Source organism: Balaenoptera physalus, assembly GCF_965194825.1.
Source record: "Balaenoptera physalus genome assembly, chromosome: 10".
NCBI lineage: Eukaryota > Metazoa > Chordata > Mammalia > Artiodactyla > Balaenopteridae > Balaenoptera > Balaenoptera physalus.
In genome coordinates this window covers 15,083,939-15,098,626 of record NC_138889.1, presented here as the reverse complement: position 1 = coordinate 15,098,626, position 14,688 = coordinate 15,083,939, and the positions used below count along the sequence as shown (strand labels likewise).

The window sequence follows — 14,688 nt, the reverse complement described above, 5'->3', positions numbered from 1 at the left end:
ATGTGTGCTTCTCAGAATGTGATGATGAACTTCCAAATATGATGTAGTAGTCAGAAGAGTCAGTTGGTTTTTTAAGCTAGTAAGAACACAAAACTTCCCAACTCATATATTGAACATTAATTCCTCAAAAATGTTAGGTCAAAATTGTGTTTGCTGACTTAGTAGCTTTGTTGTTTTGCCAAAGGGAATGTTTACTTTTGTCACGTAAATTCACTTTGCTCCTTCAGAAAACTGGCTTTTTGGAGAGATAATTCTTTTTACCTTTAGAGGAAAGAAAGTTGTGAATTTCTCAATGTTACTTTAGTTGCTGTTGATCATTCGACAGCCCAGAAGGAAAGATGCAACCTGACTTTTGCAGCAAGATCAGAACAAGCTGGAAGAAAAAAATACAAATTTTATAGTAGAAACTTGTAGTTGAATGAACATATAGCTCAAAATGAAGTTAACTGCTGAAAGTTGGCATATGGAGGACCAAAACCTCTTGTAATAAAAAGAATCATCTCTGAAAACAGTGTTGGTGTTTGTTTAATTTTTCCAGCCTATTCAAGTGGATCTAGTCATTTTGTGGTACTTTCCTGTTAAACAGAGAAGAATAAACCCTGTCATTGTGCTGATTAATTTAATTTCTACAGTATATCAGTTAAGTGGGCTTATTTCTTCTGCTTCAGCAAGTAGATAAACCAGTTCAGACTTGGAACCTAGGAGTTTGGAAGTCCTGATTTTTGTTTTTTTGTTTGTTTTTTAAGGTCCTGTGAAGTAATTTGGGGCATTGCCAAGAATCTGTATAGCTTACTATCTGATGTAGTGCATTCATTTTGTTTTTTTTTTTTTTTAAGACAGTGAGCTTCTTTTTGTCTACCTCTTTTTCCGGAGCAGGATGGGTGGAGTTCACCTGTCTCATTTGTTTAGCTGTTTTGAGCATCTTTGCTTCTTGCTCTTGTTGATAATGGAGTGAGGATGAGGAGATACTTCTTTCTTTAATTACAAAGTGGGTATCATTTGTATTTCTTAGGTGAGAGTTGCTAGGTAGAATTGAATTAAATATTTGAAAACAATTTCATTCTTGTGTGGGTGAAAATTTTACCAACTGTTGTTACTGAAGAACATTGTATTACTGTCTTTGCAGTCTTTAATCCTAGGTGACTTTTGGGGTTAACATTTCTCAGTATCAGGCAGAGATCATATTTAAAACAGGGTAAATCTCTTCCTATCTGTTATGCATTCAAACAGCCACAGTTCTCTTTGAGGCACCAATAGCCAGAGAGAATCTGGCCTTGGCCCTGTCCCTGCCATTGTGTTGACAGGAGACTATGATGTCAGTTCAGTAACTGTGTACATTTCTAGACTGCTTGGATTTCAGAAACCATCTTGGCTTAAGAAGTTTGTCTCCTGATATCTGTGTGTTTGACTATGCTTGCGTATTTTATTCTTTTCCCTTCTTATAAATTCAACAACATCATTGTTAAATTCACCTTTTGGAAATGATTTACAGGTGTCACTATCTTTTTTTCTTTTACAAATGGTGAAAAACTGCTTGCAAAGAGGCTCATCTTCCCCCCTAAATGGCATTCATAAACACAGCACTCTACAGAGTAAGAAACGGTGACTGGAAATCGAATCTATTTTTCAAAGAACATCTTTTATGTACCAGGCAGATGACCAAGTGTTGGGGCATTAGCATTGAACAAGTCCCTTCCCCCCTTCCCTCATGGAACTTACTGTCTAATTTCTCTTTACTGAGCTCGGCTTAAAATATAGCATGAATATACATACTAAAATTATAATACCTTGCAAGATACTTTGGAAGTTGGTAATTTGAAGGCCAAAGCTCTCAAAACTAATATTAACAGAACTGTTCTTGGGAGCAATTCAAGTAGTAGTCTTCATTTACTGATTTACTGATTCTTGAGAGTCAGTTATACCAAGTGTAATATATGAATCAAGATATTTAAAGTACTCCCAGGGTATTTAATAGCTTTCCCCTTCCTGTTAAAAGGGAACTTAAGTACTAGCACATCCTTTACTGCCTTGTGCAACTGAGGAGGTGCCACTCTCCACTTGTACTCTGGATTCTGTCCCCTCTCATCTACTCAAGGTCATTCCTGCAGTCAGTCCCCCTCTCTCCTGCATCAGCAGTTTCTCTCTCATCAACATATAAAACTGTCTAACTGTCTTAATATAATCCTTGTTTTAAAAAACTCTTGACCCCAGGTCCTCCCCCAGCAACTACGCAATTTTCTGCTCCCTTTCACGACAGAACTCCTTGAAAGTGCAGTATGTAATTGCAGGTGCTACTTTCTCACCTCTCAGCCACTCCTCAACCCCTGCAATTGGGCTTTTATCTCCATGACTCTAGGAAATTGCTCTTATCAAAATCCTCAAGGGCCTCTCTCTTGCCAGATTGAATAGATAATTCTCAGTCCTCCTCCTGTTCAACCTTTGGGCAGCATTTGAACCAGGTGACCACTCCCTTCTTGAAACACTCTTTTCTTGGATTCTGTAACACTACACTCATCTGCTTTTTTCTTAACTCATTGGTTATTAATTTTCAGTATTCTCTATGTATCCTTCCTCTGCTTAACTCCCCTGAATGCTGGAGTCACCTAAGAGTCTGCCTTTGGCCACCTTCTCTATCTGTGCACTTGTCCTCAGTGACCTCATCCAGGCCTCATCTGTATGCTGAGGACTCCTAGATCTTTGTCTCTAAACCTTGACTACTTCTTAGAGTCCCAGGCTTGTATTTCCAGCTGCCTATTTGACATTTCATTTGCATAATAATAAGAATAAGCATGATGAGCGTTTATTGAGTGTTTGTTGTGGGCCAGGCAGTATTCTCAGTGCTTCACATGTATTATCTCACCTAATCTTGCCCACCCTCTGAGGTAGCCACTGCTATTCCCAGACAAGGAAACAGGTATGCATTGAAGCACTTGGATATTTAGTAGGTACCTTACACTTCCCATGTCCAGAAAGTCTTGATTTTCTCCTTTCTCCTTGTTTCAGAATGACTCTACCCTTTACCCAATAGCTCAGGCCTAAAATTTGAGAGTTATCCTTGATTTCTCTCTATATTCACATTCCGAATAACCCATCAGCAAATTCTGTCTGTACTACCTCCAAAATACCTTAAATCCAACTTCCTCTCATTAATTCTCCTACCAAAACCCCACACTTACCCATTATAATCTTTTGGCTGGACTATTCCCTTATCTCCTTGCTTGTGTTCTTACCTCAGTGAAGTTTGTTCTTCACACAGCAACTGTGGATTCCATGTGTAAATCAGTCAGGTCTTATTATTCCCTCACTTTAAACATGTTGGTATCTCTCCCCCATCTCCCTTCTCCCCACTGCTTGGATAAATCCAGATTTCTTACCCTGTCTGGCAAAGCCGTACATGATCTGGCCTCTGGTCAGGTCTGCTTCTTCCAGCACCACCTCTTCTCATCTCACTCATTCTGCACAGCCACACTGGCCTTTTGGTCTGTCATATGTGCCACGCTCGTGCTGTCTCTGGGCCTTTGCATTTACTATCTAGCTAGAATACTATGCCACCTAGATCTTTATATGTCTGTCTTTTTCTCATCATTTAGGTCTAAATCCGGGTTCAGCCACTTTTTTCTGCAAAGGGCCAGATGGTCTCTGTCGCAACGACTCCCCCCTGCTGTTGTGGTCCAGGAGCAGCCATAGACAATACAGAAATGATGACACACGGGGCTGTGTGCCAATAAAACTTTATTTATGCACCCTGAAATTTGAATTTCATATAACTTTCATGTGCATGAAATATTCTTTGGATTTTTTTAACCATTTAAAAATGTTAAAAACCATTCTTAGTTCATGGACTGAACAAACCAGGTGGCAGGCCAGATTTGGCCTGTGGCCCACAGTTTGCCAAGGTCAGCAGCCTTTCCTGACCACCCTAGTGAAAACAGCCCTCACAGGTAACCCCCATCAATCCTTCGCGCCCTCGTTGCGTTCTTTATTTGTTACATGGTTATTTTCTCATGGGGCAGGAATTTTGTCAGTTCTTCACTTGTGTAGAGTCTAAAACAGTGCCTGGCAACACTCAGTAAATACTTGCTGGAGTGATCGAATGCCAGTCACATTTGAATTTTGGCTGAACATATAGCTCAAAATGAAGTGGCAGTGGGGATAGCAGATAGACTGCTATCTGGTCTCCAATTATTCAGTCTCTTTCCTACTCTAATTTCATATGTGTGTATCTAGAATAAACTTCAAACTTCAAAGTTATGCCTTGTCTACATTTGAGACCCAAAGGTAGCTCCTGCTGTTTATTGGATGAGCTTTGACCATACCATCCTAGAATTAACAAGGTTCTGATACTTTATTTGTCTTTGATCTTGGCCCTGCTGTGGCTACCCCTTTCCAACCAAATCAATTTTTATCAATTTTTGCATCTGATTTCCCACTTCTCCCCATTACCCCCTCCCATTTATTCTTTTTTTTTTTTTAAATATTGATTGATTGATTGATTTGGCTGCACCGGGTCTTAGTTGTGGCACTGGGGATCTTTGTTGCAGCATGCGGGATCTATGTGGGGGTCTTTAGTTGCGGCATGCGGGATCTAGTTCCCTGGTCAGGGATCAAACCCGGGCCCCCTACACTGGGAGCGTGGAGTCTTAACTGCTGGACCACCAGGGAAGTCCCCTCCCTCCCATTTATTCTTTTTTATAAATAAATAAATAAATAAATAAATAAATAAATAAATAAATAAATAAATAAATAAATAAATAAATAAATAAATAAATAAATGTATTTATTTTGGCTGCATTGGGTCTTCGTTGCTACACGCGGGTTTTCTCTAGTTGCGGCGAGCGGGGCTCCTCTGTGGCGGTGCGTGGGCTTCTCATTGCGGTGGCTTCTCTTGTTGCAGAGCATGGGCTCTAGGCATGCGGGCTTCAGTAGTTGTGGCACAGGGGCTCAGTAGTTGTGGCTCATGGGCTCTAGAGCACAGGCTCAGTAGTTGTGGCGCATGGGCTTAGTTGCTCCGTGGCATGTGGGATCTTCCCAGACCAGAGCTCGAACCTGTGTCCCCTGCACTGGCAGGCGGATTCTTAACCCCTGCGCCACCAGGGAAGCCCTCCCATTTATTCTTAATCAGCCATTGTCCATGATTTATTTCCTTTAGAGCTACGTTCTAAAAAACTTTCGTAGGTTGTGAGCCTCTTTTTTTCTTTGAGAATCTGAAGAAATCTGTCTCTCTCGTCTGGCAGATGCCCATATAAAGAGAGTTTTTTGCCTGTGATTTCAGCAAACTCTCTAAGCTTTCTCCTGCCTATCAACTTGTCTGCAACTAAATGCATGCTTAGCGCCTTTTCTGACAGGAGAGAACTCCCTTCCATTGCACTTTGTCTTCATTCTCTCTCAGTGCCGACCCCTCCTCCCCATCCCTTTTCCATTTATTAGCGATTTGCTGTTGAGAATTTTCAGTCTCTTCCTGGCTGCTATGTTCTCTTCCAGCATCTAAACACATTCAACTCAAAAAGTAATCCTGGACTTCCCTGGAGGTCCAGTGGTTAAGACTCCACTCTGTGAGGAAACTAAGATCCCACATGCTGTGTGGTGCGGCCAATAAACAAACAAACAAATAAGTAATCCCCCCAGGCAAATCTTTCCCTACATTGTGCCCATTGTCTCTTTCCCATGTAATTGAGTTTTTTCAAAGGAGTGGTCTATACTGACTTCCATTTTTGTCACTTTCTAATCACACCTTGACCCACTGCGCTTTGGTTCCTCCTGCCTCTAACACTGCCTTGAAGTTGACCTTGGTAAGGTCATGGGTGACCTCCCAATTTTGATATCCTCTGTACAGAATCCTTTTGTGTCCCTCCCCAACTTGGCCATCCCTTGATGTGTATTCTTCCCTTGACTGTTCTGTACTTAGATACATGATCTGTCTCCTTGGCCATTCCATCTCTGTCTCCCCCCTTAGCTTCCCTTTCCCCTGTACATGAAGTGTGGGTATTCCCTGGGGATCTGCCATGGATTCTCTTTTTCTCTGTTCTCTCCCTGGGTGACTGTTTATACATACAGTTTCAGCATTCATAAATTCATTGAATCAGATGTGTTTTCTTCAGATCATTATATCTTACAACTTGGACAGACATTTCAAATTCAAGCGTCTAAACTGATTTCCCTCCTGCTCCTAGAAACCTCTCTTCTTTCTTTTTTCCCAGTCTTATAAATATATCACCATAAACCTAATCAACCTAAGCCCAACACCTGCAAGTCTTTACTGATTCTTTCCATCCCCTGAACCCTTTATATTGAAACCTTGTTCATTTTGCCTCCTAACTGTCTATGGAATCTGCCCTTTTCCTTAATCCCCATTGCCACTGCAGTCATTTTATAGCTGTTCTTACTGCCTCTGGTTTAAAAGGCAGTCTCTACTTCCCCACTGCTGTCATAGTGATCGTTCGAAAATATAAATCTAATCATGCTTCTCTCCTGCCCGAAAGTGTTACTGATGAGCTGTAGCCCTCAGGATGAGGCCCACACTTCCTTGAAGATAAACTTCAAACTCAGAAAGGCATTTAAGACCTTTCATGATCTGCCTCTGCCTTTTTTCCTCCTCAATATCTTATGCTCCTTTCCCACATCAGCTAGGGCCTCAGCCCTACTGAACTGTCTGTAATTTCACTCCATGCCATGCTCTTTTCTATCTCTGTGGCTTTGTATGTGTTATTCTCTCTGCCTGAAATATCTCCCTTCAACCCTAATTTACCATCCTTCAGAAGTTAGAGTAAGCTTTCACCCTTTCCGCAGTGGCTTTCCTGACTCTTTCTCCTTGACTGGGTTAGTCACCTTTCTGCTGTGCTTCCATATTTATTTTTCTGGCATGTGTATTCCTTTGGCATAGCAGGAAACACACTGCATTCCATTAGTTTTTGTGTTTTTTTAAAATTAATTAATTTATTTATTTTTGGCTGTGTTGGGTCTTCGTTGCTGTGCCAGGGCTTTCTCTAGTTGCGGCGAAGCAGAGGCTACTCTTGGTTGCAGTGTGTGGGCTTCTTGTTGCCGGGCTTCTCTTGTTGCGGAGCACGGGTTCTAGGTGCAAGGGCTTCAGTAGTTGTGGCACGTGGGCTCAGTAGTTGTGGTGCACAGGCTTAGTTGCTCCGTGGCACGTGGGATCTTCCTGGACCAGGGCTCGAATCTATGTCCCCTGCACTGGCAGGCGGATTCTTAACCACTGCGCCACCAGGGAAGACCCCTCCCTATGAATTCTTAAAAGAAGAATCTTATTGTCTAATTCTTTTGAGTCCACCAGTATTTTCTGCTACTGTGCTATTACCACGTAATGTTTTTTAAACAATTAGTATACTGCATTTCCTTTATTTTCATTTTATAAACATTTATTACTCTAAATTTGTGCCAGATACTAAAATACAACAATGAATAAGTAAACTTTCCCTGTCTTTAAAGAGTAAATGCTCTAGAGAAGGAGACAAACTTGTAAACACATTCTGTATCCATTATGCTAATTAAGTACTGGTGATTATGTGTGTATGTCTTTAAAATGCAACACTAAGACCTTGGTATTTTATTTTTTAAATTTATTTATCTTTTTGGCCACACTGCCCAGCTTGTGGGATCTTAGTTCCCCAACCAGCGACCGAACCCAGGCCCTTAGCAGTGAAAGCGCAGAGTCCTAACCACTGGACCACCAGGGAATTCCCAAGCCCTTGGTATTTTAGAGCTTGTAGCGATAGACACTCAGAGAAATGTGCCAGCAGAAGTGATAGCTAACTGGAATAAATTCCCAAAGGAGAAGTGTTACTCTTCTTTAACTAGAGCTGCTGAGATGCACAATATGCCTCCTTGATGTTTCTTCGTCTTCTTTAGTTCTTAGTAATTTTCTTAGTTCTGTGGCCTCCTCATATGATGGAACCATATATGATGATACCAAAAATTATAAGCCTTCAAAACAAAGAATTTCAAACAATTACGTATCAGGGCGCTTTTGATACTGTCTATGGTTTTTGATGTTATTTTCAGTTGATTCATCAATACACCTCTGTAGGTGAAGAAATTTGATTTTTTTTTTAAACTCTAAAGACTGAACATTTTGGAGACAGAAGAATGCTAAGGTACTTACCACCTAATTCAGTGCTCTGAAGTGCTGAGTCTCTTGCTAGAAAAGAAAGAAGGGTATGAGCGGTCATCCTAGGCCTTATTCATCAAAGGCCAGGTGTGGCCAAGAAGAGTTTTCAAAATAGCTTTGGAACCTCCACATTAGATTGGGAGGTGAAGAACTCCAGGTGAATGATTTCTGCTCTGACCAAATTGGCAAGAACTTACGGGAGGAGCTAAAATCTATTTTAGTTGGGGGTAGGAAGGAAAAGGCATTGACGTCTATCAGTTGCAAGTTTATCAGATCGCTGGTATTACTAGGAACTGTGTCGCATCTAATCACTGCAGATGATTCAGGTCTCAATTACTTAAACTCTCTCTGATTTCTAATGCTGGAGCAGTGCCTAGTACAATACTGAGGCATGGAGAGAGACATTGCCATCCTTTGGAAGAATTTTGAAATTTGTTGAATATTTCTCCATGAACCTAATACTAATACAAGTGGAAGAATGAACTATTCCAAGATTTAAGCCAGTTTTTTGTTCCAGAATATGAATTACATAGTAATTTATCCTTCACCGACATTTTAAGGCATTTTGGCTTTCTAAAGGAAGGCTGAGATTGTGCACCTGCCTGTCTGCTTTAGATACTTCTTGGGAGCAGGATCATGTCTTACTACTTATCTTTGCATTGGGAACAGGTAGCATATAAATGGTTTTTGAATGAATGGACAAGTAAAAGAAATAGTGTTTTGTTTGCAGAGTTGTCCTAGTAGCACATATTTCCTTGAAATACAAAACTTCATGTATTTTTCTAAAATATCTTCATCGTTACATTTTAATTGTAAACATCATTGTCTGTAATACTTACTTTGGGTTCACTTAGATTCTCTTGTGGAAAACATATTCCTATTGCTTCATCACAAATATAATAGCCACTAAAGGATTAAAATTCTGCCATTAAAATAAAAATCATCAAATGTTAAGATATTTATGGGTAACGTAGAATTTGCTAGTAAACTTATGTTTGGAAGTTCTCAAATAACCCCTAGAGATAGGGGTAGGGATAATAAAGAAATTCCACACATTTATTATTTTAGAATTAGCTTTCACTTGGGAAACGACATTAGCTTCATTGCATTCCTAATCTCTGGAAGCTAAATATGATCCAACAGTATTTTATGGTGCTCAACTTGGCAAGGATATTTTTCTATCTTTGGAGGTGAGAAGAGGGTAAAATCTTGACGATCTAGGCTCCAAGGACATCATTATCCAGAAGGAATAGGTTTGTTGCCTCTTGCCTGTACTTTGTCTTGGAGTGCTGTGCTCATCAGAGGAAGCCAGAGTGAAAGGAAAAGTGTGGGTGGCTGTTTGGGCCCAGTTTCCAGGAATACTTTGTCCTGTGTAGTGTGGGGTCCCCTGTTTCCTCTCTTCACGGCTGTCCAGGCTTATGATGCCATAGTGCCAAACATGGATTTAATTGCAGCTTCTCTTGTTACCTTTTTTGTAGACATTTTGACTTAGTCTTTTGATTTCTAGGCAAGCCTAAATCCCTGGGAAGCTAGCACTGTTACCTTGTTTACTGCATCTTCCAGAAACCCCATGTGTTTAAAGGGGGTGATGGGAGCGACAGGAGAGGCAAAAAGGACTTCATTTGTAGCGCCTTCTTGCAGCATTTTTTTCCCCAGTGCTTTCTCAGCTTGGTTTTCCTTAGATTTGGGGGGACTCTTACGTGGAATTGGAAGTTCAGAGTTAGCTGACCAGAGCTCTTTAACATAACAATGATGGCTTTTGTTTTTGGCTAAACTGTCTGGATTATTTAAACAATGGGTGCTTATTTTTTAAGCATGCTTTAAGAAGTCAATCTATATTTGAAGTGAAAAGAAAGCTCTTGGGTGGAAGTCAAGTCATTCTTTTCTTAATCCAACTACAAGACCACAAAGAAAGAGTTAATGCTTTCTGTCATTTTGGAAAGTACTTGGAAACTTTAAACATTGGCAGAGTTAGTTAAATTACTGCTTGACAGCTCAGTAGTACTCTTTTGGAGCACACTGAATTAGGGTTGTACAGTTATATATTGTGAAAGTTAGAAATATAGAAAAGTGACTCACTAAAGTTGCTGATAATGAACATAGCAGTGTGGATCTCTTATGTTTCCTTTAAAGATTAAACATTTTTCATTACTCCAGCTGTTGGTTACTTTACCTGTTGGCTATTATATGTATAGTTGCTAGAACTCTCTCATTGCAACACTTGGAGCATAGAACTTACGCATGTAGCAATGTAGTCCCCTGGCAAGTGTTAGGAAATCCTCAGATGTCTTTGTGAAATGCATAGATTAGCAGTTGTTCCATAAGGATAATGCAGGGAAAGAATGAATTAAATCAGAAACTTTAAGGATTTGAAAATGGGTGTCATGTTACTTTAATAGTAGCTGAAAGAATAGGGTATTTTGTACTGTAGGTGATTTATTGGATTCCTTTAAATATTTATTCATAGTTTTAGATTGTAGCCATTATGGTAGGAAGTTATTTGTAAATAACTGTATGATCTTGGGCAAGTCATTTGGCCCTTCAGAACTTCAGTTTCTAAAACCACATCAATAATAAGAACTACAATATGGACACCACATTATAGTTTTATGAATGATTTTACATAAATTACATAACTTACATAAATTATTTCATTTATTCCTTACAACACTCCAATAAGTAAAAAAATTGAGACCTCAGACAAGCCCTTCCCTCTCTTCAGTGGTGGCATGTGCCAACAAACGAGAGGATGAAGTGACCCCCTCTACAATTGGAGGGCTTTAACTGTTGGAACTTAGTTTGGGGATTATCAGTATAAATTGGAGGTACAAGAAAATCTGTCTATAATTCCTTATTTTGTTCTTATTGTGGATTTTGTTTCTGGCATCTGAAATTCTTTCTCATCTCTTTGTAGAAAACTTAGTTTCTGAATCAGTGAATTTCTATTAATCAGGTTGTTTAAATAGACCATATTTCTTGACAGTTTGTTCAAAATCGGTTAAATCCTTAGTATTTTTTTAAAAGGCAGGTTAAAAGTTAGAGGTAAAGAGAAGTTTTTGCCTTTTCTAACTATGACTGAAAATAAGATGCTTCCTTCAGTTATTCTTGGATGCATTCTTGAATTGATGTGGTCAATTCATCATCCCTTTCACAAATGCTGCTGCCCACCATTAAGTCTCTTATCACAGGGCATTTAAAAATGATGCTATAAAATGCATGTTGAGAATCTTTGGATCTCAAATGTATAGAAATCACATCTAAATGTCAATTCCTGAGTTAAGGAACTGACGATAATGGCAATTTCAGTCTCTATTAATATTTAGTAGGCAAGAGATTATGATATTGTAGATTATTCCTTATGTGTCTGTAGACTTAGCTACTTGTTGAAAAGATATATTTGTTTTATTGGGGCTGTATATTTCTGCCATTGTACTGATTTGCTTACTTGAATTAAAGTCATTCTTTAATTGTTTTGGGCTGTATCTATAGTTTGAAATTTAGGACTGTCCCCTATGTACTGTGCACCAAAGATGACTTATCAATGCATTGTTCAATTACTACACAGCTCCTATTTGTCTGTAATGAAGCCATATGGCTGGGTCCATTTATTTCAGTATTAAGTTATTTTATAATAATATCCATATGAATGATGATGAGTAATACATAGAGACTAAATTTTCCAAATTCATTTGTGTCTCCTCTGGGCATTTCTTTGGGATATGTTCAGATTCATGGTTTTTTTTTTTTTTTCCTGATTTTAAAATAATTTTCCTTTGTTATAGGATGAGCAGTTCTTAGGTTTTGGCTCAGATGAAGAAGTCAGAGTACGAAGCCCCACAAGGTCTCCTTCAGGTATGGCCAGTTAAATGCATGGCATCTTTACGTTTTGTTTGTTAAGAGACTGTGACTTCCCCTTGCCTTCTTTGCATGTAAAGGGTGGTCTTAAATACTGGGGTTTTTTGGGTGCATCCTTCCCTTTCCCTCACACTAAGTAGGAAATGGCTTATGAGCTAGCTAGACCTCTTTAAGGGACTTCTCTGTCAGGCCGCTCTTGGTTTATCTTCGATTATGCTTCTCTGTGGGAACCACCAGAGGCATGGGGGCTAGATTTCCATGGAATGCTTGCAAAACCTGGTAGGCAGATTGAAGGTTACCTACTGAGAGCAGCATCCTCAGATTTACACATTTTGAATTGTATGGCAGTATATATGACTTTGGAAATAATTTGGCCATTGTTTTTTACAGATGAAATTTGGTCTACTATTGTCAAAGAGCTAAAAACAAAATGTTGGCACTGTATGAAACTATTTTATCTGATCCTTGAAAAACTGTGTTAAAATAAAGAAAATAAAAACGACATGGGTATTTCCATTTATTAGCAATATTTGTCATTGTTCTCTTATATCTAGAATGTCTTGAAATTCTAGACTTAACAGCAGTCTCCTGCAAGATGATCCTCAGTGGAAATAACATTTAATGGCTTGCAGAATTCTGTTCTGTATAGGAGAGGGCTATAGATCTTTTGATGAAAAAAACATTCCCCATCTGTGCTGCCATTCTGACTTCTTGTATGGTTGTCTTTGATTTTATGTGCATAGACAGTCTAGTTAAATATGATGTTGTTAGCTGTGCTTTTGGTCCTTGATGTTGACATAGTTTGTGATGTTTGTTAGCATTTGCATTTCATTTGAGTCATCATATATTATATAGTAATCTAACTCAAACACATAAGTTGACAGTTTTTCCTTTCCCAAGTGGTGGTGGTATTGCCATTCTAGTTGAGAGGACTTAGTCAGTAGTATTCCCAGTATCTATGCCATTTAGACAGTAGCAATATTCTCTTTAAGATGTGATGAAATCTTAAAACTTCATATCAGGTGATGTTAGAGATTGTCTGGTCTGACCCTTCATTTATAGATAATAAAATGAGGCCCAGAAAAGACATGATGAGCAGTTACTTCTGACTGATTTGTGAGTTCTTTGAATGTGTTGTGGATTATGGACGTTAGCAGCAGAGCAGGACTCTTCTCTATTCTGCTTTTTCTACCTGTCCACCAAAAGCTTTTTTTAAAAGATGGATAGAAGAGGTTTTCAGAATTAATAAAGGCCTTTGAGTAGCCAAGTTCAAGTCTACCAAGATTATAAGGAATCTTGTGATGTACTTCTGGGTAGGAGTTTATTTTGTTAATTCACAACCCTTTCTTGATGGTTTCCTCTTAAGTTTTTTTCTTGGCTGTCAGTGTACCTTAAATGTTGGTTTTTGTTTGTTTGTTTTTTTAAACCATCTGTATATACTTTATTAAGAAATGAAACCGTTTCTCTGCTGTCTTTGAGTCCATTACTTTTGTTGTAATTAGTATATATTGAGAACAGATTTGTGAATCTTAATCTATTAAGAGAAGTTTCAAGTTAATTGGTGAGGAAAGCATTTATATTTAGAAAGCTCAACAATAAGACCTTTGTTGATTTCTGTTCTGTTAGAAAGCTGGTTCCATAGTCTAAAATGTTCATCATAATGGCATAAATCTCTTCTGGTGCCTCTTAGGGGAGGTTTTAATCTCAGAAGAATGTTGAGTCATATAAAACATTGAAAAGTCACGAGAGAAGAGATGATATGATAGAGGAGGCAACTCTTAATACATTTAGAAAGTACAGACTATATGTGGTGATCAATCTGTGGTGTATATAAATCAAATCACTATGTTGTACACCTGGAACTAATATATATTGTATGTCGATTATACTTCAATAAAAAAGAATGCATCTTTAAAAAGAAAAGAAAGTACAGACTATACAAAGAATTTTAGGGAGTTCCCTGGTGGCCTAGTGGTTAGGATTCCAGGCTTTCACTGCTTTCAGTGCTGGGGCCTGGGTTCAATCCCTGGTCAGGGAACTGAGATCCCACAAGCTGTGCAGCATGGCCAAAAACCAAAAAAAAAAAAAAAAAAGAGAATTTTAGGCAACAGTGGTTTTCTGAAGTCTCTTGATAAGCAGCAAATTGAGCTGATTTATAAGTTGGCAAATTCCTTTTATTTAGAATAGAAGAAATCGGATTTATATTGTCAGTTTGCTCTTGACATCAATTATGGTTAAATCTTTTTTGTAATTTGAGACTAACTAGTTCAAGAACCTGTAGGTAGGGGAATAGATGAATGGACATCTCATGTCATTTCACTGATTAGTTCACCTACCACTGAGTTCAGTGATCTTATTCTGATGTCTCATGAATGAATGTTTTTCTTTTCAATGAAACTCTCTTAACTTACTTTGGCAAGGCAGATTGAAAATATAGGAAGCTGAGCTGCCTATAGAAGTTGGTATATTATTGTAGCCTATAGAAGTTGGTATGTTGTTGACTGAAGAGCATCTCGTTCAGATTTATTAAAGCCAAAATTCTGAGTTGAAAAAATGGGATGACTTACTATAAATGTGTTCTCAGATGTTAACTCTTGGTGGCTATGATATGGAAAAGGTCATACAGATTTTTTTAAAACACACCTTTTTTTAATTCAGAAAAAACCTTGTTCACCTAAAGTTGTAGGAAAATTAGTTTTATATATTAATTG

At 38.6% G+C, this 14,688-nt stretch overlaps 1 protein-coding gene across 14 annotated transcripts in view; it reads left to right on the top strand.

Moving 5' to 3' along the window:
- Positions 1–14,688, top strand: part of KMT2A (lysine methyltransferase 2A) — a 74,520-nt gene that overhangs the window by 12,883 nt on the left and 46,949 nt on the right. For all 14 annotated transcript variants that reach the window (XM_082410979.1, XM_082410978.1, XM_082410977.1 and 11 more), the window contains one exon: positions 11,905–11,974. In XM_082410979.1, coding sequence (XP_082267105.1) covers positions 11,905–11,974 — 70 coding nt within the window. The remainder of the gene's footprint in view (positions 1–11,904; positions 11,975–14,688) is intronic.